This window comes from Gopherus evgoodei, chromosome 6 (genome assembly GCF_007399415.2).
Source record: "Gopherus evgoodei ecotype Sinaloan lineage chromosome 6, rGopEvg1_v1.p, whole genome shotgun sequence".
Classification (NCBI taxonomy): Eukaryota; Metazoa; Chordata; order Testudines; family Testudinidae; genus Gopherus; species Gopherus evgoodei.
Genome location: NC_044327.1, coordinates 129,958,085 through 129,984,402, shown reverse-complemented (window position 1 = coordinate 129,984,402; position 26,318 = coordinate 129,958,085). Strand labels below are relative to the sequence as shown.

The 26,318-nt window shown below is 42.8% G+C and overlaps 1 protein-coding gene across 14 annotated transcripts in view; it reads right to left on the bottom strand.

The window, feature by feature from the left end:
- Positions 1-26,318, bottom strand: part of CELF4 (CUGBP Elav-like family member 4) — an 885,136-nt gene that overhangs the window by 771,616 nt on the left and 87,202 nt on the right. For all 14 annotated transcript variants that reach the window (XM_030567118.1, XM_030567122.1, XM_030567119.1 and 11 more), the window contains exon 2: positions 6,457-6,539. In XM_030567118.1, coding sequence (XP_030422978.1) covers positions 6,457-6,539 — 83 coding nt within the window. The remainder of the gene's footprint in view (positions 1-6,456; positions 6,540-26,318) is intronic.

Here is a 26,318-nt window from a genome sequence, read left to right as displayed (position 1 = left end):
TGTGTGTGTGTGTGTGTGTGTGTGTGTGTGTGTGTGTGTGTGTGTGTGTGTGTGAGAGAGAGAGAGAGAGAGAGACACACACACACACATACTAATCAGGGATCTGAAAGCCTAACTCAATCTCCAGGTCTGGCTTTGACAGAAGCTAAGGGCACCCAACCTCTCACCGGATGAGTCCCCGAGCTGATCTGATTGCTGTGCTGCTAAGAAAATGGAAACGTTTTTGCTGAGATCCAGGTTTGCCCTCAAATCGTTACACATTATCTATTTATTTATGCATAAACAGTGGCATTATGGTTTAGAGAATAGGGACCTTTTGATGGGAGGTAAGCTTGACTAGCCTATGGGAGTTTACTGTTATGCATATAAATGAGGCCATACATACAAATATGCACAGCAGACAAGTGAAAATATATAGCGTCTCTTTAAAATGAAATACTTTGATTGCTCCAATCACAAGAAGTTGTAAAACTACCCTGAAGAATTAACAGCCTCAGTACATGCTAACTACATCCATCATGAACTCGTCTTCAGTTTCTGTTATCATATCACTGTCTCCTGGGATCCCCAGCCTTGTCATCATTTGCCCTTTATAATTTATTCAGCTTCTACTTGCCTGAATCCTTTCTACTTATCATTCATCTTTACAGGTGTACATAAAATTAGATTGATCCTCTTATGGAATACATGTCAGAAAGAGACAAGTTGTCATTTAGTAACACAAAAAGCAAAGGAAGGTCCAATGGCTTTTGTTGAATTGCTCAGCAATTGTCCTTTGAGATCCAAATGAAAAGGTGTCAAATAAAAAAAAAGATAATACAATCTTTGGAATTTAATTTTAATTTTCATGTAGATGTGTGTGTGTGTGTGTGTGTAATATAATATATATAAATTGTATGTGTGTGTATTATATATAACATATATGTAATAATATATAACTATATATTGTTATATATTCTTGTATATATTAATTTCCTCTAAAGCTCAAAGACAAGCAAGATCTCATTGTTCAAATTCTGCAAATCTAAAAGGGAGCTATTTGGAAGCTACAGACACAATGAGTGTGCTGGTCTGAGGCGAGATGGCAGCATACAAACACACTGGTTCTGACACAACACTTACACTGTAGCCTTTTCCTCCAAAGCTCTTTGGACTGGAACATAGAGAAAGAGTTTACTTTGTATTCCTGTGGTTGCAGGAGTAGGGCTACAGAAGCCAATCTTTAACTAGTGAAATGGAACTTTAATGTTTACAAAGCAGATAGGACCCAGGTGTTTCATCTCATCTGGTGAATAGCACAGCACTGCCAAACTACAGGGGTTTTTAGTAAATGAAAAGTGGCTTTACTCCCCCCCCCACACCTCTCCCTTCCCTGAAGTAAGATCCAAAAAGCCTTTGACCTTCTGATCAGCCTGAGGGAGGGAGGGGAAGAATCTTTTTTAACTATGACGTGGATGCCCAAAGATTTCAAGGAGAATTTCTACAGGCTCAGTGTTTGCAAGTCTCTTCCCTCAAATCTGTTTTTGCTCCTTTTCATCTTCATTTTTTAACTTTGGAAACAGGCATGTTTCTCCCAGGGGAACAATTAATTTTGTTTTCTTTCAAAATCGAAAGGGCATGGTGAGCAGCTTGTATGTTCAGAGGGCTACTTTAATCAATGGACTCCTTCCAGCCTGCCACTGCTGACCAAATTACAATTTACATTGGTAGTGAAAACTTTTTGGAGAGGGTGTGGGGGGGATCTAAATCCAGCTTTTGGCTTAACGCAGTATGCAGGGCAATATGTGACTTTATGGTTTCCTAATAAGCTTCTAGGAAACCCACTGAAGCGCTAAAAAGTGAATTAATATTGTAAAATTACAGCACATCCTACTAGACTGGATGAAATTCATGCTCTGTGCACAGGGCCCTTGTGAGGTCTACGCACCACTTGAATCTCATATAAGCCCTGTTGTGAGGATTTCAGTAACTAAGGGCAGAATTTCACTCCTTATACATGATGAATTTCACTGAGCTGTGATTGGTAACATGCACATGCATTTCATCAAGGCATGACTGGTAACACGCATGAGAATTTCAGGAAATTATAAAAGAGGAACCAGGCCTATGGACTCAATAGCTGTTGTTCCCTTCCAATTTTAAAGGAGCTTCAGAACACCTAGACATCCCTCCTGTTTGCTGATATTATTGCAACACATATTTACACTCCTTTTCTTTTACAGAAACACTCAATTAGATGTAATACAGGATGGCATATGTTGGTTTGGGCAGCATAAGAGATATTGGGTGCCACTAGCAAAATAGTAATTCTGTAGCTTGCTGAGAAATATCATACAGCTGTAGTACTATTTCCCCCCTCTCAATAAGACGACAAAATAATTTTTGATGGATTTCAAAGTCTGGAAAGGTAGCTAAAATTTCTGAGGTTAACAGTTTGCCAGCTACTCATTTTTATATTTATTCTTTGGAGCCTTGCTGGTGAGTTCTGATTTTATACAAAACAGGCAGCACCCTACAACCAACAGCCTATTCAGTACCCGTGTCTGAGAGACCACAAAGAAACAGAGAAAAAATGTGACTGTGCTTATCATACATGAGCTCAGTTTATTTGTGCCATAAATAAAAGTCGATCTCGATAGCCTAATTACATTTCTCAGCATTATCCTCTGACGTTAGCCTCAGAAAGAAAGAAAGAAGGGGAAAAAGTTGGCTTCACTATAATTTGTAATCAAAATGACTATACTTAAAACAATTTTATTTCCCTGATTTCATTTCTTATGGAGCTTTGTGGGGCCAATAAATAATATTAAACCGAACGGGCAGGGACATAATTCGCATGTCCCCTGCATTGTCATTGATGGGGTCATATTTTTGCCTTCTCCTAGATTATGGACTGCATTTCTGATATTGCACTTTCCTCATGGGGAGATTTACCAGGCTCAGAATTCCCAAAGGAGAATCAACTTACTTTTTTTCTACTCTCTCCCATCCCCATCCCATTAAAACACTCCACCTTGCCTAATTTGCCTTTGAGATGTCTAAAAATGCCAGTGCTTTTCCCAGCATGAAGGATTAGCACAGATTATGGTGAACAGTGTTAATTATAGGTGGGGAAAGAGAATAGTGCATCTCTCCAATCTGTTCTTGATTTCCCTTGTGTCCGTCTGGCTGGTAATAAGCCTCCTTTAATCTGGCAGTCCCCTTGGTGAAATCAGCACCACGGACAGCAATATTGATTGCTTCTGAGAAACCATCACAGCTGCTCACCCAAATTACCTTTGATATGTGACCTTTAATGTAATTACTGCAACATCAAAGCATTTCTATAAATTATTAAAGAACTAATATACTTCATCATTCAGCTATTCTATTATATGTAAAATAAACAATCACAAGTAAATGTTAGAATTTGAATCGCCTGGCACTCACAATAGTGTTCTAACGCACACATACACGCACGCACACCCAGTCCTTCCATTTTAGGCAGAAGATACTTTCCAACTGTCCCAAGCAGTCGGCTGAAGAAGATTCAACAAGCAATTTGATATTTTACATTACGTTCGACTTCCTGCAAAATATTTATCACAATTCTCCCCTAAAAGAAGTACCTTAAAGACTTTATTAATCAACACACACCTGCTTAGAAGTGTTTTGATTATTCCACAAGATGACTTTATATCTCACATATAACAAGAAAATATGTAAAACATATTTCTGTCATCTTACAAAGCATATCCAGAAAGTAATTACTGTAAAATATGTGCATGTAACCACTCCACCAAAAACACAGTGATACATAGCTGAGAGGCAGAAGCTTGGATCTATGCACAAAATACTGGTGTCTCATCATTTCCATACATTTGCATTTATGTGCATATTATCACAAATGACTCAGTTCTGTGTTTTATAATAGCAAATATGCATGCAGTAGTAATACAAGGGCAAGTACTGTATAATTTACGGGGGGGGGAAGCCTCGATTCAGTGATCTACTGTATGTATCACTTTCCCCTTTCTATACCTGGCTTGTTAATTATTTTCATGCTTCCTCAGTAATATTGTTTGTGTCACAGAAACGAGCAGGTGAAGGGGATGTATTATATATATATTGTTTGTGAACTCATGTGAGAGAGGACTTAGACCCTTAACCTAAGGGGTGCTCCTTATTTTATGGTGATGAACTATGTTTGATATTGCCGGTGCATGTCATCAAGCACAGTTAGGTATGTCATAAATACTCCCCTGCTACTTGCATAGGAGCCATAAAACAATACCCAGGCATGAGAGCTTATCATATAGGCTGGTTCCCTGAAACAAACTAGAGAAACATCACCTACAGGATGAGTTCGGGAACTTGATGGAAAGGTGTCTGCAGCCAGGTCGGGTGGGAGAAAGAAGGGCTTGATCCTGAGAGGAATAATTCGCACTGAAGCCAAAGGGCTCTGACGGGTGCTCAGGATATTTGAAATTCTGGTCACTTATTTCAGCACAGAGCCTTCATCATTGCCCTCTGGGTCAGATTCTGCTCACTGTTACAGCCAGTGTTAAACATGAATAACTCTTCTGAAGTCAATGTAGTTAGAGCATTGCAAATGAGGTCAGAATTTGAATTGATAAAAAAGAGTCAGATACAAAACCTTACGGGTAAATTCCGACCCCTCTTGCAGTCAACACAAGCTTTGCCATTGACTTTAATGGGGCCAGGATTTCACCCTCAGAGCTATGGTGTTTATAAAAACATACAGACATATACCTTGGCCACTACAAATCTGGCTGTCTAAAATAAGGCTCTCAAACTCCATATTTAGGCAAATAATTTTTGTCCTGATTTTCAAAAGCGCCGAGCATCCAGCAACTCTCATGGACTTCAGCAGAGTTATTCCAGTTTTACACCGGCCTCACTGAGACATGACTTTGATCTCATGGGAATGACATGAGTCTGGGCCTGAGTAAAGTAGCCTGCTTTTCTATTCCTGAGTGTCCAACAACTCCTAGTGAACGGCTCCACTAAATAAACAACATTTTTGAGAATCAGACCCCCAATTTAGCCACCTAATTATGGATTTGAGTTTGAAAATCCTTGTGTTTTCACAAGTGTATGCCTCTAAAACATGCTCAATAAAATTTAAACTAAGAAGCTGTTATTTGAAACATCCCTATGCTAAGTATCTGCCTTTTATCAGCGTGTGCACGTCCACTCTTTAGTTGGCAGCCCAGGCGCAGAGAGGGCATGGATTTAAAACAAACAGGAAGGAATCACCCCTTAGTAGCAACAATGCAACCAGAATCACTCATATTTTGTAGAAGAACTAATTTGGTGGAGCTGTCATCAGGTATGAAGGTATTCGTGGTGAACAATGCACACCCACGAAGCATGCCCTTTACGACAAAGATCACACCAAATGTGTAAGTGCATAGGCATCTTAAGGGGATGAAAAGATAAGTAAGCAGAGACTGATACAGGACCATGGGAATATCAGGAGATGCAACAATTTCTCAGCAGTTGAGAGTAACTTGAGTATAGTGATAGCAACTCCCAACTTGCATACAGGGGTAGATTTAAAGTCATGCAGAGCCTTGTTCAAAACTCTGAGTGTATAGACTTATGGGCAAACATTTTCTCACAACCTTTTCATTCCACACATACTCTTTGCCCCCAGCCTTTATGGACGCATCTGCCTCCTGAGTCTTTGATCCTTTATCCATACGAGACAGAGCAGGCAGAGATGCTCCCTCCAGCTGCAATCAGATCTGCACTGTGTTGCTTCCTGTCCCTGTACACCAACTACACCCATGTCTCCCACCGCCCACCCTTACTACTGGCCTGAGAAACCCAAGGACCTGTCTCAATCCGTCCCTGTGGGGCAGGTCTTCCCCTCAGAGTGATGTTTCTATTTTTAGTTCTGCTTGTGTTGTCTGAACCTCAGATCTTGCTCATGTGAATAATTTTCCTCATTATCTCATGTTCTTCTCTTCTCTCTCGCTCTTTTTTCTCCTTGTCTCGCTGCCTTTCCAATCTGCTACAGCTGCTTGAATACTAAAGCAATTGAGTCAAACCACTTTGTCATCAGGAATATGTTTTCAGTCTGTGATAACTCAATAATTCAATCCGTTTCTTTTTGCCGTCATGACTTGCTTTGTTGAGGGGGGAAGCGGAGGTGTTACCTCATACACACGTCCATGTACCAATCAGAAGGCTCAGCCCTAAAGCCCCTTTCTCAAAGGGTGGCAGAATCCAGCCCCAAATGGGTTATATTCCATTGCGGGCTTCTGAGTATAATAAGCAGCTGGGGTTTGGTATGTCTGGAAACATCTAAGCTGGATTGTGGCACCTTGATTTTATTAGCTTGATGCAAATATGGACTCATCTGAGCAACAACAGTCATTAATCATCCTACTCCAAAATGGGAATGTAATATACAACCCAGTGCAGATGAAAACAGCAATCTGGACTCACCCCTGGCAGTGTCTTCTGTTCATGCAGTGCACTCTGGGCCTTCAGGGCAGACTCCCTTTCGCAGTATGTTAGGAACGCACAGCCTGTAAATGAAAGACAACCCTGCGTTAAGTACAGAGCTTCAGTGCGGATCAGCTTAGGAGCAGGATGCAGAACAATGCTAAGCTTCTTCCCTTTCCAGCGAGGGAGCTGCAGACTCCCTTTCCCTAGAATAGAATGAATCCCTTTCCCCAGGCCTTCGTGATAACAGGAAACTGTCCAACGTGTGCTCATCAGAGGGTGATTCTGCCTCACTGCATTTATCAGTGCTGGGTAAAAAGCGCAGAGCAGGATGGGGAGCAGAGAGGAACCCACTCCCACACTAATGAGGCTGTTGATATGGGACTGACATGTTATTCCTACCAAATTGCAGCAATGCGGACAAGGAGTGGCGTGTGGAACCAAGATCTCCTCAGCATACTGAGGACCATGATTAAATCCTCATGCTCCCTTTTTGTACCACACACCCAGAGTAAGGGAAGCACAAGGACTTGGGGTTTCCAACTGCAGAGGATGACACATAGCACTTAACCTGACTTGCATTCCCGCGTAGCACCCCATTTGCATTCACACTGGAGAATAACCACCTTGCGCTCCCTGCCTGCTCAGAGCCAGGCACATGAAGGAAATCACACTGAGGCCCAGATGAACAATCCAAACATCATATCACTTTAGAAATCATTAGACATTCAGAGCTGCCACAGTCAATCAGATCACTGGTCCATCTAGTAGGACAGCCTATCAACTGCAAGGGCCATTGCCTGCCATGGCAGAATGGTAAAGGAAAGTAAAAAACCTCATTACACAACAGGCCAATGATGCAATACCCTAGTTGTGCATGCGATGTGACCTGATTATTCCCCCTTACTGGAGTATACAGAAAGGCTGCCAGTCACTGCGGCACAAGAACTGCTTATTATGCACAGGTCACTTTCCCAGCAAGTTACTACAAAACAATTACAACCTGTCTCCCCCCACCCCCACAGCTTCTTTGACTGGAGATATCTGACCGGAGATATCTGACCAAGCTTTAGATGGTTTGTTCATCAAACCGTGAGCTTCTTCCAAAGCTGGGAAGAAGGAAAGGGGAGTCTCCTCAACAACTGTCTATTTGTGTTCCATTATCTTGCCTTAGAATCACATAAATATAGGGCTGGAAGGACCCTAAAGAGCACATTTTGTCTATCCCCCTGTGCTGAGGAAGGATTAAGTATCCATAGACCCACCAGCTCCTCTTTCTTTGTTTATTCACCTGTTGCACTTTGTTTAAATCTTAGATCGTGAGCTCTCCAGGACACAAATTGCCTTTGTATTATTTGTGTGGTGTTTAACACAACAGGGCCTTGATCTTTGACTGGGGTCCTTAGGTGCTAACCCAGAAGAAATAAAATAGGTCACTTCTCTCTTTTAAGAAGTTCTAAGTAGAATACGTTAGAACAGAGACTCTCAACCTACTTACTATTGCGGGCTGCATATGTGACCCACGATATATTATGTGCCCTGTAATATATATATATATAATATATTAATATATATTAATAATATAATATATTATGTGCCAGTAATACCCGTATGACCCTGAGGATGTCTCAGGGATTGCAGCTGTGTGCTGATGGGCTGCAAGCATCCCATGGGCCATGGGGTTGAGAACCACTGGGTTAGAGGATGAAATAAGTTAAAAGGTACTTTTCTAAGTATTTTCCTGAAGGACTCACCCCACTACCTCCCACAAACTGGATGATCATTAGAATCAGGAGATGGAAAAGACCGACTGGATCATCTGACCTAATGTCTGCGTGTGGGGGCGCGGGGGTGGTGGTAGTGGTTCCTTTTAGTATATTCCGACTGTTCACATGTATCATGCATCAGTGACTGTGCACGTCGAAAGCAAATCAACAGTGAGGTAAACAAAAGAGGCAGAAGCAGCTCTGAGCAGCAATGATTTTATTCTCTCTAATTGGTACCATTCAATTCTTCTTTCAACTTTCAGTGGCTCTGTGTGCGCGTGTGTGTGTAATTTTATTTATTTTTGCATGAGGAGGAGTGGGGACAGTGGCAGCGAAGGCTCAAGGGTGGAGAGTGGGGGGTTAATGGATTGAAAAGGGTTTTTAAAAGTCGCTTGTAGCTTGATAATCAAATGGGAAACAACGCTTAAATTTAATTTCAGTGATAAATCATAAGCAGAGAGCTCTCTGACCAGACACAATAAGAAAATCTCCTTTTGGTAGCAGAACTGGACCAGTTGATACAGTCTAATTAGGCACATGATAGCACACTGTTATAGAGATAAACTATATAGTGTAAAGCTCCCATAATGGTAGTTATATATTTCCTCTTATTGTGATGGCCATGACGACAGCTTGGAATAATGAAGCCCTGCAATGCTGGCCACACTGTGACCATAATTCAGATCTCTCAGGCAGAAGGCTCCTCCTTTCATTATAAAAGCAGCGTTTCCTTCAGGGATCCAGCCAGGGTGTGATGAGTTATCAGGAGGAAGCAACCAAAATGAAATCTCTTCCACAGCTGAATGTCCCTGCGCTGGAATTGCAAAGAACTCCCAGGTACGCTGTATATAACAGAGGGCATCAAAATGTCACCAGCTCTTCAAACAAGGTAGTCAGGGCATAAAGATTTTGAAATGGAAGGAGGAAATTTAATCAGCGACTCGCACATGGCGCGGCACCAGGGAAGAAAGGGAACAAATGTTTCAGGCAAAACTAAAAAAGACTTTTGTTGAAGTAACTTTTCAGCACACTCCATAATACGCAGCATGCCTGAGAGTTATGTCAACAGCCTCTCATTAGGGAAATTGATGGCACAGCCTCAGTGGCACCTTTTTCAGAAACAAATATTTAAGTGAATTTAGTGTTGCCAGATTAACAGCACCAGAGAGGGTTATCCCATTCCCACCAAACAATGAAAGAGAGCAGGCAGCAGCAATGCAAACTTCCCCATACTGGTTGCCAATGTGCCACAAACCTGACTCAAAGTTGAAAGAGTCACCCCATGGCTGTCTGTAGGCCTTGGCTTCTATATCAGTGCCAATTGTGAGGACGTTTTTTAAATGTGCTAAGGAACTAGACTGAGATTCAAAAGTAGAGATGCGCAAAAAAGGAATTTCCCTCTTAGAGGTAATTTTGACATCTCAACATTTGTTTTCATCCCAAATTGGGATGAAATATCAAAATATACTTTTTTCATGGAATTAAAAGCTATGAAAAATGTCAAACCAGAAATGTCAGAACAATCAGTTCAACATCACACGACATCTACCAATGGCACTGTGTCGTCTCAGGGGAGTTGCGATTCTGGTGTCTCTTACCACCATTCTCTCCTATGGGTTCTGCTTCCCGGCCAGACTACATCTCCCACAATGCACTCAACAGTCATGTGAATACACCCATGTAGTCTGGCCAAAGAGTGGAGCCCATAGGCAACAATGGCAGTATTAGATATTCAAACACATATGAAATATTGTGGAAAGATAGGCTGGTGTGGTCTAATGTTGAACTGATTCAAAATAAAACATTAAGGTTCAGTTCAACAAATGTTTCTGAAGCTAAACATTTCTTTTATTTTCCAGACAGAAAAATTGAAGACAAGACAAAAACAAAATTTTCCATAGGAAAATTTCAATTTTGCAGAAACTACATTCTGCTGAAAAATAATTTTGATGAAAAGTTCTGGAGCCACTCTACTCAACAACTCATTTCACAGAACAACTTGCTTACAGCAACCTGGGCTGGACGTGTACCTGACTTATAGATAAAGGCTTCATACCCTATAACATCACTTGAGCTATCCAGCATCCTCACTTAATGGTATTTTTGAAGCACAGCTTATAAAGAAAGGAAGGCTGAAGGCTGTGCCTTTTTCTGTCAGCTAACTGTATGGGTGACAATGAGAATACACAACTACAGTGCATAAGAATTCTATCTGGATCTGAAAAAAATTAATTGACTATTTGTTGATAATGAAGGGTTTTTTCTTAGTTATTCCTCATTTGAATTTAGTTTCTCTGGACCATGCTGAATTTTCCAGGCAGATATGAATTAACTGAAGGATGCTCTGTTTGGATCACCTTTTTCTGGCTGTTCATTTGCTACCAATGGCCAGCTCTTTGGGATAGTACATAAACATCTGGAAACTCCCAGATGTTAATTAACTCAGCCTATTGAACTGCAGTCTCTGGGAACCATGAGGATGTATCAAGTGTTCTCCTGGGAGACTGGGTTGTTAAAGAGAAGAGGAAACAAAAACAGAAGTGGAGATGGAAAAAGAAAAGCTCTATTTTAATTTTACCTCCAGAGAATTCAATAAAATAATAATTGCATGGAATATATGTAGATAATAGTTGCAGTGATGGTGACGCCAACCCTATAATAAATCCCCTGAAGAATTTGCAGAAATTGGGGGTGAAACACAGTCATGGGCACAGATTCTGATCTGAGTGATGTCCATGGAAACCCAGAGTTACCCTCCACCTGAATTATGCTTGATTTATGCCAGTGTCACTGAAATCAGAAACTGGCCCACAGAATCTAAATCCATTTTGCTTGACATCTTGCCATGGACTGAACTGAATTAGTTTGCTCACATAGCCAGTAGTGTTCAGCTATATATAGGCAGGGATCTCTTTTCTATTTTCTCTGTTCTTCTTCAGCCACCCAAGGGATTATGCATTATCTGGACCTCTAGTAAAAATGCAGTGATATATCTGCGGGATGAAGATGACGCATATTGGCCAACTATTAATAGTTGTAATTAAGGGCTTTTTTCCCCCTTCCTTGCTTTATTTTGGCAAAAAGCCACAAGTATCCTGGCACAGTCTCTCTCCTTTGCTCACTGTTTAAACCAAAGGACAAGCACTTAGCAACTCCAGACCATTTCTTTGCCTGATGTATGTTTGATGACATCTTATATGATTTTCTCTATCTCTGTACATAACCTCATACAGAACACTTGTAACTATACATCTGATGCCTTATACATGCTTGTCACACCTTTATTTCTGGATGAAGAAGTGCTGCCTAGTGGCTAGAACACAACCCAGCATCACAGCTCTTCTACTTATTTGCTGTGTGCCTGTGAATAAGTCACTTAAAGTGTGTCTCCCAGTCAGTAGAAAGATGCTCGTTGACTTCAGTGGGCTTTGGCTCAGGACCTTAATCTTTCTAAGCCTCCATGTATACATTAGTTCTGTGAGGGGCTTTAAGAGCCTCAGATGAAAGCCACACACAAAAATCCAGATTCTGATCTCAGTGGCACCGGTGTAAATCCAGAGAAGCCCCATAGAAGTCAGTGCCATTAGTCTGAGGATATGCTGGTGTAACTGAGTTCATATCATTTTGCTTCACACCTGAGATTCTATGGGTCTAATTCTGATCCCAGTTACACCAATGTTAAATCAAATCCACCATTTTCACCTTACTGGGGTTACTTCAGATTAACTCAGATCAGAACTGGAGCCTCAGTAAGGGAAAAATCTTATTAACAGAACTTTTAAAAGCAGCACCGACCGAGGCCGACTAACCAGCAGACTTGCTGAAGCAGTTGCTATCAGGTCAGACCTTTTCCTGTGATGCATCATTGTATTTGAGGCTGATTAATTTCTCCTGAACCATACGCTGTTTGCACTGCTTCTTCAAGGATTTCATATCAAAGAGAGGGTCACAAACGTAACCTATTTATGTCCTATATCAGTTTGTGAAAACTGCATAAATTATTTGTGTGTGTGTGTGTGTATGTACATACACACACACACACTAAAGTTGTCATGTTTCTATTTAAATAATAATAATAATAATAATAATAATAATAATAATAATAATAATAATAATGAAAAAACACGTTACTCAAGCATCCCTGAGCGTCCCTGTTTGATGTATATATTGATATCTCCTACAGGCCCCAAGCAAGAATCAGAGCCTTATCATGGCAGGTGCTGTACAAAGAAGCAAATAAGGAAAAGTCTATCTGTCTTAGGTACTTAAATGGCCCCCATAGTATCTGGGCACCTTGCAATCTTTTACCTATCCTCGCAGCAGACTTGAGAGGCAGGGCAGTGTTATTATGTCCATTGGACAGATGGGGACTGAGGCCTAGAGAGACTAAATGACTTGCTCAAGGTCGCTCACAGAGTCTGTGGAGGAGCAGGTCTCCCAAAATCCAGGCTAGTGACCAGTCCTTCCTCTGTCAAAAAAAATCAGATTTCAACTACCAACACAGAGAAAAAAAATGTTACTAGTTAGGTAACTTATTAAAGTTGATGCCTCAGATGATGACTCCAGTCTGGGAATTCAAAGAGAGAAAGGACCTTTTTCCTTTGAGCTATCCTGGATCTTTGTCTCTGCGTTTAAAACTATTCTAATTTGCTCAGTCTAGAGTGTATCCTCCAAGCGTTGATCACCGGAGTGTTCCTGAGATCGGAAATAATGTATCTAATTTCTTTGTGTGTCACCTCCTCTGCCTATCTCCACCCCGCCACAACCACTGAGCACTAACTGTTTGGAGGAAATACAGGCATATAAATCTTCCTGGACATCATCTTCTCCGTCAGATTCCTCAAAAGGCAGATTAACATTTGAAAGGCCCTGTTGTGTGGAATGATCATTTTTTCCTCTTGAAATTGTTTGCCATCGAGTCTTAGAAGGCTAGCATTTCCCATTCAATTGAATTTATATAATACTGTATATAGTCGTTCATAAGCCGAATATTTTTGGTAAAAAAGTGACGCATCAAAGAGCAGGTGTCAGCTTATAAATGGGTCTACACCAAAATTTGATGATTTTAAACTCTATGGAATCATTGAATTGAATATCTAATACATTGTCATTTTGTTTACCTGGAGCATCTGCAGACATAGAGCCCCCTCAGCTCCCTGTGGCCACGGTTCGCTATTCCTGGAGAACTGCGGCCACAGGGAACCGAGGAGGCTCCATGTCTGCAGACGCTCCAGGTAAACAAAACGTCCTGACCCGCCAGCAGCTTTCCTGACGAGCCAGGAGCCAAAGTTTGCCAACCCCTTAAATAATATAGGGTAGGCTTATGAAAGGGTCATACAGTTTTTGCTATTTTTACTTAACCATCTTATAAATGAACAGGCTATTGAACAAGCATATACAGTATATATGTTATATTACATTTATACACACACGCGCCAAAATTTACATTAACGCATCACATTAAGAATCAAAGAGTCAGGAAACACAAAAGTTAACATTTCTATGAGATCATTAACTCACCTAACATTGCACTTATTGTCCTTTAAATTACACATTAATAGACAAAATGCAACCATGCAAAATCCTTCCTCAGGTTCAGCAACACCTAACTTTTATTGGTAGCCCCAATGAGAGGCTCCTCTCTTAATAATGAAATTGTACTCTGATCAGTAATAAGTGAACTGCCTTAGCATCAGTTTGGCTTCACTTTGAAGAAGCATCCAATTGCCCAGATGTATATGGAAAAGTTATTATTTATACTGCCAGCCTGAGAAATTTGGCCTGAAACCTCACAAGAAGAGTGTCTCCCATGCTATCAACAGTACTTCCTGCTTCTAGTGGGGTAAGCTCTCCTCTGCAAGAGCTTTGCTTGCAGACTTTTGTACTCCTGCTTCCAGCTACACCCTTGTGTCTGATCCATCTCTGTTCAGCTCATCGTGTGTTAAATCCTTCTCTAAGTGTGTGCACAAATTAATTAGGCTCTGAACTGTCTGTTCTGGGTCCTGCCTTTGGAGTCCTCTCTGCTGTTAGTGGCATGTGAATCACTCGGTGGATTCTGAAACATTCCTAGATGCCTCTCAAACTGTTTTTCCCCTCCTCTCCCCTTTATTACTGATCATCAGTCCCACTTGCTTTTCAGGGACTCTTTCCAATTTTGCTTCCTATGTTTCCAGAATTCTCAAATAATCCATCAGCAGTCTCATTATCGTGACTTACGGTTTAAAAAATTGGCACTTTCCATCTCTTGGGTCCTCCAGCTGCCTTTTCAAATGGCCCAAATCAAATGGCCCTTTCTAATCACCACCAAAACTTTAATCCCTCTCTCTGCCATGTCTGGCTTCCTCCTAACCTGGCATTTTAGTCCCCAAACCAAGAGCAAAGATAACAGTAGTTTGCCCAGGTGAACAGCGCACACGGCTTGTGAAGGAATATTAAAGTTCTGACCCAACTTTAGTTACCATTATTTCTCAGAATTTGCTACACAATAGGAGTTTGGATTTTCATTCCATGATGACATGAGCAATGAGAAGTCTGCAAGGGTCATTCATGCAAGTGTAGGAACTGCAGACCACATACGTACAGACTTTATGGTCAGACGGAGGTTAGTAATTCAGCATTCAATGCCAGGAACACATAAGGATCAGACCTTACGGGCACAAAAGCATTTTCCTGGCACTTCTGCTACTGTGAGAGCAGCAGCTCTTTCTCACAAGATTTTTCAGACCAAGGTGGCAGATGTTTTCTGAGAACAACTGAACCCACAAGATTCACAATTCAAGCTGGTTGAAATCTCACAGGATCCGCTGACTTCAAGAGATATCCGATTTGGGACTAAAATCTCAGGAAAACAGCTTGTAATCCAGATCCCAACACTTCTCCTTATCTCACCTCGCGCACATACTCACTTAAGGCCAAATCCTGCCCTGCATTTGTTTCTTGGTCTTTGCATTGGAAAGGATATGAGGAGCTTGCAGTGTTAATCTAACTACACCCAGTAGTAGTATCAACTTGCACATGTAGTTTTTGGCTTATTAATAATGCACTTCCCTCTGCTGTAAACACACGTGCTCCTTTCATCACAATAGGGTTTACTCAATTTTGTCTGAGGTACTGACCACAGGATCTGGCAGTGAGTGAATCTGAATAAATTCTACACTGACCTCTGAGCCTGATCCTGGATGTTATGGTCCCAGTTCACCCAGAAGTAAGATTTGCCCTCTATGCCGAGGAGAGAACAGATTGAGGTGTTGGCCCAAATGCTTAATTTCTCCTCCTTTAAATAATGAGCTTTCAAAAATAAGCCAGGTCTAGCAAAGGAGCCCGAAAGGTGAAATGCAGAAGTTTTGATCAAAATATATATGGCAGTATAAAAATGGAGCTCACCCTCCCTCTAACAAAAGTTTGAGATCATACTTACCTCCTCAATAATGCTAAGCAGCATTCTCCATGGTCTGTGTCAGAAAAGTAAGCTGCTTTCTACAGTTGTGACTGTGGCCACTTTTTCCCTGCTGCTCTTCGGCTGTTTCCTCCATTTCACTCCTGCTATCACCTCACAGTCATTTCACGTCAGCTTCATTTTACTCCTGTCCCTTCTACCACACTGCTTCCTCTCCAATCTCTACTCCCCTGCCCTGTTCTCCTCCCTCCCTTCATCCTTCCAATTAGCTAATCGTCTCTTAACAAAACCTCAACCAAGGAATGAAACCCCTCCCAAAAAATCCTGGCACTAACATGAGGTTTGCCAGTCATCTCTGCTTGTATGTTCTATCCCTTTCCTTAACCCCATGTCTGCCTTGTCTATTGTGACTGTAAGCTCCCTGGAACAAGAATGGATCCTCACTGCGCTAGGGACGGTTTATTACTCTATGCCTGTACAGTGCCTAGCACAGTGAGGATCCATTCTTGGTTCATTCCTTGGCACTACCACAATGCAAATAATAAATAATCATTCCCTTTACGCATCCTGATTTTCAATCTCTGGAATATTTCTCTAACTGTCATTAAAAGTTTCTTTTTGGGAAAGAAATTTCTCGTGTTTTAGTCTTAGCCTAAGATGACCTTTTCCTCACCCTAACTGGTAGGTTTCAGGAGAATAAGGTGATTTACACTCTGTACCTCTGTCTAGTCACTGCCAAACTGATGATTTACCAATGGGTCAATATCATCAAAAGGAAAGTCCATCCGTCCGTAGCTAAAGGTGTCTCAGCTTCTGTGAAATACTTAAATTAGGCTTCGGCAGCAGATCACAAAGTGCTTTGCAGTCAGTGCACTAATGAGGCCTCACACAGAGGTAAACCACAATAAACATTCTCTAAGCCTGTGTAAACTGGGGCACAGCAAGCGTCCTGGGCCTCCCCAAGTCAACACAGAGAATGACTGGAAAGACTGGTAGTAAAACCAGAAATTGTGATTCCCGCTCTGGCGCTTTACCTAGCGGTGCAAGTAAGAAGCCAACAGAACAAAGAGTTTGCAGAAAGTGACATTCTTCAGGTTACTTGTTAATTATTAAAATGACAGCAGCACCAAAAAAGGTCAATGCCCCATAGTGCTAGGCCCACTCCAAGCCCACAATAGCAGCCAGTCCCTGCCTCAAAGAGGGTATAATTGTGCTAAGGCAAGACACACAGCAGGCAGGAGAGGAAAAAGATGTAGTGATTCGGGAGAACGTGGCAGAGGACAGAATTGAACCCAGTCTCCCATATAAGACCATCCTTCCTCTTAAGTGCTGAAAATGTGTGGTACATGAGCGACAGTGCCCCAAAGAGCTTACAGTCTAAATTACTCTCACTAGCTAAGACACAGACCTATCTATCTTAGGTACTTAGATGACCCCATAACTGTAGAACCTGAGTCCTTAATCCTGTGAGGCAGAGACCGGAGAGATGGCATTCTTGTACCAACTTAGGTATCTAGGCCATGCCTATTACCATAGTATCTGAGTACCAGCGCTGCAAGCTGAGCAGAAAGGATGTAAGAATTAGGCTACACAGAGAGAGGTCCTAAGGCTTCCAGTTTCCGCAAAGCTACAAAGCAACATTCTTTCTTTGGGAGTGGGGAGGAGAGAGAGATAGTGCCATTAATTGTATGAAGATCTGTGTCATTTACAAACCCTCTGTCTCCTAAGTTAAAAAGAGCTCTTGCTGTTTGAAGGGAAGGAAGTACAATTTTCGGATGAATGGAAAAGACGAGTTAGAGTGTCACTAATGTGAGAAGTTTCAGAGGCAGCCGTGTTAGTCTGTATCAGCAAAAGCAACGAGGAGTCCTTGTGGCACCTTAGAGACTAACAAATGTATGTAGGCATAAGCTTTTGTGGGCTAGGGCCCACTTCATCAAAAATGGAAAATACAGGAGCAGGATGGGGGTTGCTACATGAAAGAATAGGGCTTACTTTACCAAGTGTGAGGTCCGTCTAACAAGATAAATCAATTAACAGCAGGATACCAAAAGAGGAAAAATAACTTTTGAAGTGGTAAGAGAGTGGCCCATTACAGAAAGTTGACAAGAAGGTGTGAGTAACAGTAGGGAGAAATTAGTATTGGGGAAATTAAGTTTAGGTTTTGTAATGACCCAACCACTCCCAGTCTTTACTGAGGCCTAATCTGATGGTATCCAGTTTCCAAATTAATTCCGGATCTGCAGCTTCATGTTGGAGTCTGTTTTCGGGTTTGTTTGTTTTGTTTTTTTGAAGAATTGCCACTTTTAGGTCTGTTATTGAGTGACCAGAAAGATTGAAGTGTTCTCCTACTGGTTTTTTAATGTTATGGAGAGATCTGAATGGCGCTTATTTTTGAATGAATTATGAAATTAGCTAATGAACGGAATGGAGTAGATGGGACGCAGCTAAACTGTAGTCAAGCATTTGATACAGCGTCTCACAAAACAAAACAAACTGGGTTGGCTGCTGAGAAGAGTTGCACGTGCTCTGGCTGGAGGACTACCTGTGATAAATGGCAGTGTATCGAAGTGGGAAAGGTAGCTAGTGGGGCAATAGATCTGCTCTTATTTCATGATCTGGGACAGGGATTAAATCGCACCTTACTGAGATACGCAGATGAGACAAAACAGTGTGGTGTTGCAAACCCCAGTGATGCAAAGGAACCTCAGGCTGCATCCTATAAGGGGCTGAGCACTGCAGCAATATATTCAGCGTATTTAAGCTATATGGTGAGGGGGGCTGACGCTCTCAGCACCTTAAAGGATTCAGCCCTTAGAGAGGTTAGAAATATAGACAGGAAATACCCAAGGATAAAACATCTGGAAATTCAATGGGAGGAAGGAACTTGAAAAGCAGTAATGCCAAAAGACACCTATAGGAGACAGTAGCCCAGCATGATCTTGCAAATGTAGTCTGGGGGCTGTGGGGAGTCTAGAAAGAGGCATCACATCATGGAGCAGAGGCAGCCTTCATTTCTGAGCACTTGGGCACCAGAAAGACACTGAGGGGAAAAAGGGAATGTAGAGAAGAGCAATAAACATGGTTAGTGGGCCAGAAGGACTGATTTCTACATAAGAACAACCACAATGGCCAGTCCAATGGCCCACTTAAGTCACTATTCTGTCTCAGAGTGGCCACTGCCAGATGCTTTGGAAGGAATGAACAGAACAGAACAGAACTACTGGGTGAGCCATCCCCTGTCACCCAGTCCCAGCTTCTAGCAGTTGGAGATTTAGGGACACCAAGAGCATGGGCTGAGTCCCTGACAGTCTTTCCTAATAGCCACTGATGGACCTATCCCGCATGAACTTATCCAATTTGTTTTTGAATCCTGTTCTATTTTTGACCTTCGCAGAATCCCATGACAATGGGTTCCACAGGTTAACTGTGGATTTTGTGAAGTACTGCCTTTTGTTTGTTTTAAACCGGCTGCCTATTAATTTCAACAGGTGACCTCCACTTCTGGTGTTATATGAGGAGGTAACTAACACTTTCCTATTCAATTTCTCTATTCCATTCATGATTCTATAGACCTCCGTCATATCAGCCCTTCCTCGTCTCTTTCCCAAACTGCACAGTCCCAGTCTTTTTAATCTGTCATCATTTGGAAGCTGTTCCATACTTCTGATCATTTTGATGCCCTTCTCTGCACCTTTTCCAATTATAAGTAAGATCAATAGAACTAAACACATCTAGCGTGGCTAAATGATGACTCAGGGGGATAGATGCTAGCCAGCTACAAAGCTTTGAAGGGTGCAAACACCACATATGGAGAGGAATTGTTTGGGGTGGTTCTAGGGAATAATAATTAAAATAATGACATGAAATTCAACAAGTTAATATTTAGGCTGAACATCAGCAAAGCTTCCTAGCCTAGCTTCTATGAAGTGGTGGTTTCAGTGCCTGTTTTTTTATGTAAGTTATTCTCTCTCTGTTGAGTCTTTAATCTTTTGGAGGCAGTGATCATGCTGGATGTGTGTACATTTGTATGGTATATAGCACAATGTAGCCCTATTTCCTGATCAGGTCCTCTAGGGCCATAATAAACAATTATAACAGTAGAAGAGTCTTACAAAGGAAATTCCTCATCCCATGGAGTCTTTACATCACGGCTGGATGTCTTTCTAAATAATATCCCCTAGTTCAATAGTTCTCAACTTTTCCGGTATGACCCCTGTAGAGGTGCGAGGACTCACCCCTGAGGCACCTCCTGCTGGTTGTCCTCAGGAATTAGCATCCAGCCTCCGGAGCACCCTCTTCAGTCCGGTGTCTCGCTGCCACTGCTGGCCCCCCGTGTCCCTTCCAGGACCGCAGTGCCTCTTTTACTGAGTGCTGTCCCCTGGCTGTACCCCCACAGTTCTGAGTCTCTCCCTCCCAGGGGACCCCCACTTCACTTCAGTCTTGGCTACTGCCCAGTCTCCATCTAGCCCCTATTCACTGGGGCACACTGCAGTATCAGCCACTCATCACAGGCAAAGGGGTTTGGACCTGCTGCCTCTGCCTCCCCATGGGCTGCCCCGTTGCAACCCTGCGCCTATTCGGCCTATAGTCATACCTGCAGCCTGGGGCTTTCTAGGCCGGAGCTCCCAGCTTCTCTGGCTCTTCCTAAGCCCTGCTCTCAATCTAGGTGTCTTGCTTAGGTCCCTGCAGCCAGGCCCTTCTCCCTCTCCAAGCAGAGGGAGACTGTCTGGGCTTTTGGCTCACAGCCTCTGATAGGGGCCATCTGGGCCTGATTGGGGCATGGCCACACCTGAGCCAACTTTCCGCAATCAGCCCAGGCTTCTTGCCCCAGTCACAGCCCTCTCATGGGCTGTTCTAAGCCCCTCAGGGCAGGAGCAGATGTCTACCCAGCTACAACCCCATATTTACAATGGGAAGAGAAAGGGCTCTCTGCCCTCTAGCCGTATAAAAGGGAGCATGGTGGCAACTGTCTGAACCTATTCCCAACCTCGCTGGGAGTCATGACCTCCCTGATTCAGAACCTATGTTGTTCAGGCTTCAGTTATTGGGCTCTATGCACGAATTACTGGGTGAAACTTTGTGACCTATATAGGACATCAGACTAGATTCCCATAACGGCCCCTTAAAGTCAATGAATCAATAAGGGAAGGAATGGATGTTCCATTCCCAGAGACACTGAAAACGGCACTATGCCAAGCCATGAGTTCTATAAGGCAGAGAGCAATCCAGCACAGGCTGACGCTGGACCTAGTGACCTAATCGTCCTTTACCCACGTCTGATTTTCATGATTCCCTCTTGCTGCAACTTCAATACACTCTTCCATCCAAACAGAGAGACATTTTGACTTTAAATACAAAAGCACCTCTCTCAAAAAGAACAGCCCTCCTCTAAACAATCACCGCGTCAAGTGACTGGAGCGGAAAGAGATCTTAAGTGACAATCCATCAAAGGCTGACTGGTCAATCTTCTACTCCGTTTCTGGTATCGTCAGACTCATGCAGCTGGCCATTGAGTCCTTTTCTGACTGAGACTGATTCCAGCAGACAGGAAGTGATTTCAGTGACATGGCTGACATGTTAGGATAATCTCACTAGTGCACCAGAATGGCTAATACGGCATCCTGATTGGTCATGTTTTCCCCTCCTTCACTGTCATTCAGGGTGGTCCAAGGAGACAAACTAGGAAGAAGGGCATGAAAGCAAATAAATAAAGCTATAGGCTGAATGCCAGCAAATATTTCTTAATGGCTGAGATCTATAGGAATGTGGTTAGTCTCCCCAACAGGTCTGGTGGAAACCTTTTTGCTTGAGTCATTCAAAACTGGACTGGACAAAGCAATGATAAGCCTACCACAGGGAACAATATTTTACTGGCTGGAAGACGGACAGAATGACCTAGTAGGTCTTATCCTTCTATCTCTAAAATGAACGAATGCCTGAATCACTGGCTAGTGAATGCTTGGAAACAAACATACATGAAAGATGCAGTTTTCTTTTATTTTGTTCCATTGGTGAGGATAAAAATAGCAAACAGCTACTGTGTGACAGAGGCTGAAACTCACTAGAGAACCCCAGCTGACGTCAGAAAGTAGGAGAGCAGAGCTTAGTCTGTTTAGAACAAACAAGATAAGAATTCTGGGCCATGATAGTGATCTACAACTAGCAAAAGCTGCATCTCAAATGGTTAGGTTGAGTCATAGCTATACGTTCAGGTGCTTCTCTGAATTTAACCTTAATCAAGCCAAAACTTTTTGGTAAGGATATTGATAGTGATTCTGAGAAACAGCCGGTTATGCATAGCATTTTAAGCAGGGGATATGGCAAAGGGGGGCTAGTGTCCCCAGAATAGAAATATTTTTTGGGGAGGAGAATCTATTGTTTCTGCAATATCTTGTCAAGGCAAGAGTGGTTCCACATGCAGTTATGGTTCCACATTCATGGAAATGGAGAGACAGAAATGAGAGAGGGAGAGGAGGAGGGGCTGGAGCAATTAGAATTCTTTGAGGGGTCAAACATGTGGACAAGGGGGATCCAGTTGATATAGTGTACTTGAACTTTCAGAAAGCTTCTGATAATGTCCTCCTCAAAGGCTCTTAAGCAAAGTAAGAAGACATGGAATAAGAGGGAAGGTCCTTTTATGGATCAGTAACTGGTTAAAGGACAGGAAACAAATGGTAAAAATAAATGATCAGTTTTCAGACTGGAGAGAGGTAAATAGTGGGGTCCCCGGTGGATCTGTACTGAGACCAGTGCTGTTCAACGTACTCACAAATGATCTGAAAACAGGTGTAAACAGTGATATTGAAAAATTTGCAGATGATACAAAATTACTGAAGACAGTTAAGTCCAAAGCAGACTGCAAAGAGTTACAAAGGGATCTCACAAAACTGGGTGACTGGGCAACAAAACGGCAAATGAAATTGAACATTGGAAAAACATAATCCCAACTATACGTACAAAATGATGGGCTTTAAATTAGCTGTTACCACTCAATAAAGATCTTGGAGTCATCGTGGATAGTTCTCTGAAAACACTCACTCAATGTGCAGTGACAGTCAAAAAAGCTAACAGAATGTTAAGAACCATTAGCAAAGGGATAGACAATAAGACAGAAAATATCATAATGCCACTATATAAACCCATGATACACCCACACCTTGAATGCTGCATGCAGTTCTGATCACCCATCTCAGATAAGATATATTAGAATTGGAAGTGGTACAGAGAAGGGCAACAAAAACGATCAGAGGTATGAAACAGCTTCCATGCAAGGAGAGATTTAAAAGATTGGGATTTTCCAGCTTAGAAAAGAGACAACTAAGAGGGGATATGATAGAGGTCTATAAAATCTTGACTAGTATGAAGAAAGTGAAAGTGTAATTTACTCCCTCACATAACACAAGAACTAGGGGTCACTAAATGAAATTAATAGGCAGCCAGTTTAGAACAAACAAAAGGAAGCATTTCTTCACACAACACACAATCAACCTTTGGAACTTGTTGTCAGCAGATGTGAAGGCTAAAAGAATAACTGGGTTTGAAAAAGAACTAGCTAAGTTCCTGGAGGATAGGTCCGTCAATGGCTATTAGACAAGATGTCAGGGATGCAACCCGATGCTCTGGGTGTCCCTAGCCTCTGACTGGCAGAAGCTGGAAGTGGACAAGAGAGGATGGATCACTCAATTATTGCCTGTGGTGTTCATTCCCTCTGAGGCACCTAGCTTTGGCCGCTGTACGAAGACAGGATACAGGAACCACTGGTCTGACCCACCGCGGCCATTCTTATGTCCACTGCAGCACATGGGATAGGGCCGGCCATTGGGAAGCAGGTGGGACTCCCTGGCCCAGCTCACACTTGCCTTGCAGTGGTCCCGGTGGAGACAACTGGCATGGAGGAGAGGTAGGAGCATGTCTGTAAGTTGCTGTGGTAGGGTGGGGTACGGGGCACTGACATCTGGGCAAGGAGTCAGAACACAGCCTTCAGTCCAGGGGATAGGGTGGGGGCAGGGCTCCAGCCACAGAAGAAGTGCCTTGGGAATGGCAGTCAGAACTACGAGGAAGCCCCTACCCTCCCTCCCCAGTCTTAATAGCTCCTCTTGGTACCTCTTGTATCCCTCCACCCTCCATTCACAGGAAGCTTCCACCACCCCCCTTAAGGATTCTATTCTGGTTCCTATACCATATCATCAGTTCCAATGTGGAACCCAAATCAAAACTTTGCCAGCTTCTCTGTGAAAGGAAATGGAGCCCCAGCTCCAAGCTACCCTGGCAGCCCTCAAGTCACTAGCCCAGGGCCAGTTCCCCTGGTGGTTTGCCGCAGAGCTAGGAGCCCATGCTCTCATGTCTTCCAGGGGCCTCCTCGTCCCACCTGGTAGGCTGGAGATGAGCCCAGATCCTGGAAACCCTAGCTAGGCTGGCACCTTGGAAGCTTAGGTGGGCTATTGAGAAGCTCAGTGGGCAAACTGGCAGGAAAGCCAGGAGGTTTCTTTGTCATAAGAAATCTGGCCCCACAGAACACTGAGGATACATCCACACTGCAGGCTTCTTTAGGCGGCACATAACGTACGCACTTGGGTAGCCCCCATAACTCAGGTATAAAAAGCAGTGTAGCCAGTGGGGCACGATTTAGGAGAATAAAGACATGCCTGGAGGGTGTGTCTATTCGCCCTCTCCAGTTATCCTGCTGTTTTTAGCAGTGTAGTGTTTCGCTTCCTCTCTCCAGCACAGGCAAAGACTCTGGCTGCTGGGAAAGTCTCAGGAGATGGGAAGCAGCTGGGAAAGGCACCACCTTTCCCCACTTCCTCCCTCTCCTCACCCCTGGCCAGAGCCTTGCTTAGCTGCAGTGAAAGGCTCTGGCCTAAGGGAACTGCTGAGGACCTCCTCTGCTGTCTCCCCTCTTCCAGACCCTTTCACTGACACATGTAGCTACATGCCACAGTGTGTACGCAGCCTGTTTTTCACTGCAATGTGTAGAAACACAAACTCTACATGCCACCATCATCAGTGTGTAATGTAGACGTAGGGTTAGATTTTGATGAACTGGTATTGTTTGATGGAAAGACATTCTGTCCTGGAACTTCAGACCAGCTCTAGTCTGAACCCTTCTGATGATCCGTGCTTGGGGCAGGAGTGGTATCAATAAAATTCCACATGATAGAATTTCTGCTTTTCCAGTTTTTTTCCTTTTTAAATTAGGAAATTACATCTAAAACAAATCATAAAAGTAAGTTAAGATTGCAAAGTCAATCACTCAGAAGTTAGGAAATGCCAGTACAGACACTCCCTGACTTGCGTAAGTTGAATTTTGCATATGTCAGGTCTGTATACCCAACAATTATCATTATTATTTAAAAAAAAAGCATACAGAACTTTTCCATAAGTGCAGATTTGGTAAATCGGGTTTGCGTAACCCAGGAAGCATCTGTATAAATGTTGCCAATTCATCCTCAGTTTGGCCCTTTGTGTATATAAATTATAATCGTCTTCAATTACATGATCACATACTAGCTTCCCCTCACAGGATCCCAGCCTCACTCAAGAGACTTTCTCTTTGTTGTGTTTTTGTACAGCGCCTAGCACAACTGGGCCTTGATCAATGACTGGGGCCATAAGGCACTATTACAAATAATGAAGATATCTCCTGCACTAGAAGCAAAAAGTATTGCTCTGTCTCTCAGCACCTCCCCTTCTTTCTAAATCTCCCAGTCACTTACCAGTTACTCCCTGATCCTCTTTTCACAGCCTTGCCTGCCAATCTCTCAATGCAACTGGTGCCATTTCTGACAGGAACCAAACATTATTCATTTTATTTGTATTGCCATTTGATTTAGTTGCAAGAGATCGTGTTTCTACTGTTACAAGGAGAGCATCCAACTTGCAGATGGAGGAAGGTTCCCAGGCCCTCGGTGGGGACATCTCCTGCTGAAGAGATCTCCTCCTGTAGACATGGCTAAACCATCCTATTGGCAGAGAGGATTTTCACCCCTAGGCATTTTCCCCTACCTTTAGGCATCACTGGATTGCACACTAGTACCTGGTATTTTCAAAGATTCTTAACCAGATCTGAACAAGAGGGGTCTTTTACCCATGAAAGCTTATGCCTAAATAAATCTGATAGTCTTTAAGGTGCCACCAGACTCCTCATTATTTTTGTGGATACAGACTAACATGGTTACCCTTCTGATACTTAACCAGAGGTGGAGACTTCAAAGATCAACCTTACAGGAGCTTCATGTCCAAAAGAGCAGATGAAGCTATCCACTTTTTGAACCTTCATCAACTCCATTATCCAACAGTCTAAATACCTAATTTGCTGTCCACTAAAGGGTCAAGAAACAATTTCCAGGGCCCATCAGCATATATGTTACAACACAAGCACATATCACAACACAGTGGCACAATAAATGCCCTCATGCACAAGTCAGTCCAGCAGATAAGCTCTCTTCAGTGGTGGCCCTACCATACACTCATTTTGGAGTGTCCGCTTCAGATAATTCCTTTGAAATTCTATCTCCCTCCATTTCTCCACTGTGATGCAGCAAGTATCCCCAAAGCCTTGCTTCTGCCGTGCATTAGCATGTCTAAGGCCGTAGCAGTTTTTGAGTGAATACCCCTTTGCTTCTGAGAGAACTGGCAAAACTCTGCGTCCTCAGAAGAACTCCACTCACACAATGTCAACACTCAGTTCCGATTCCCAATCT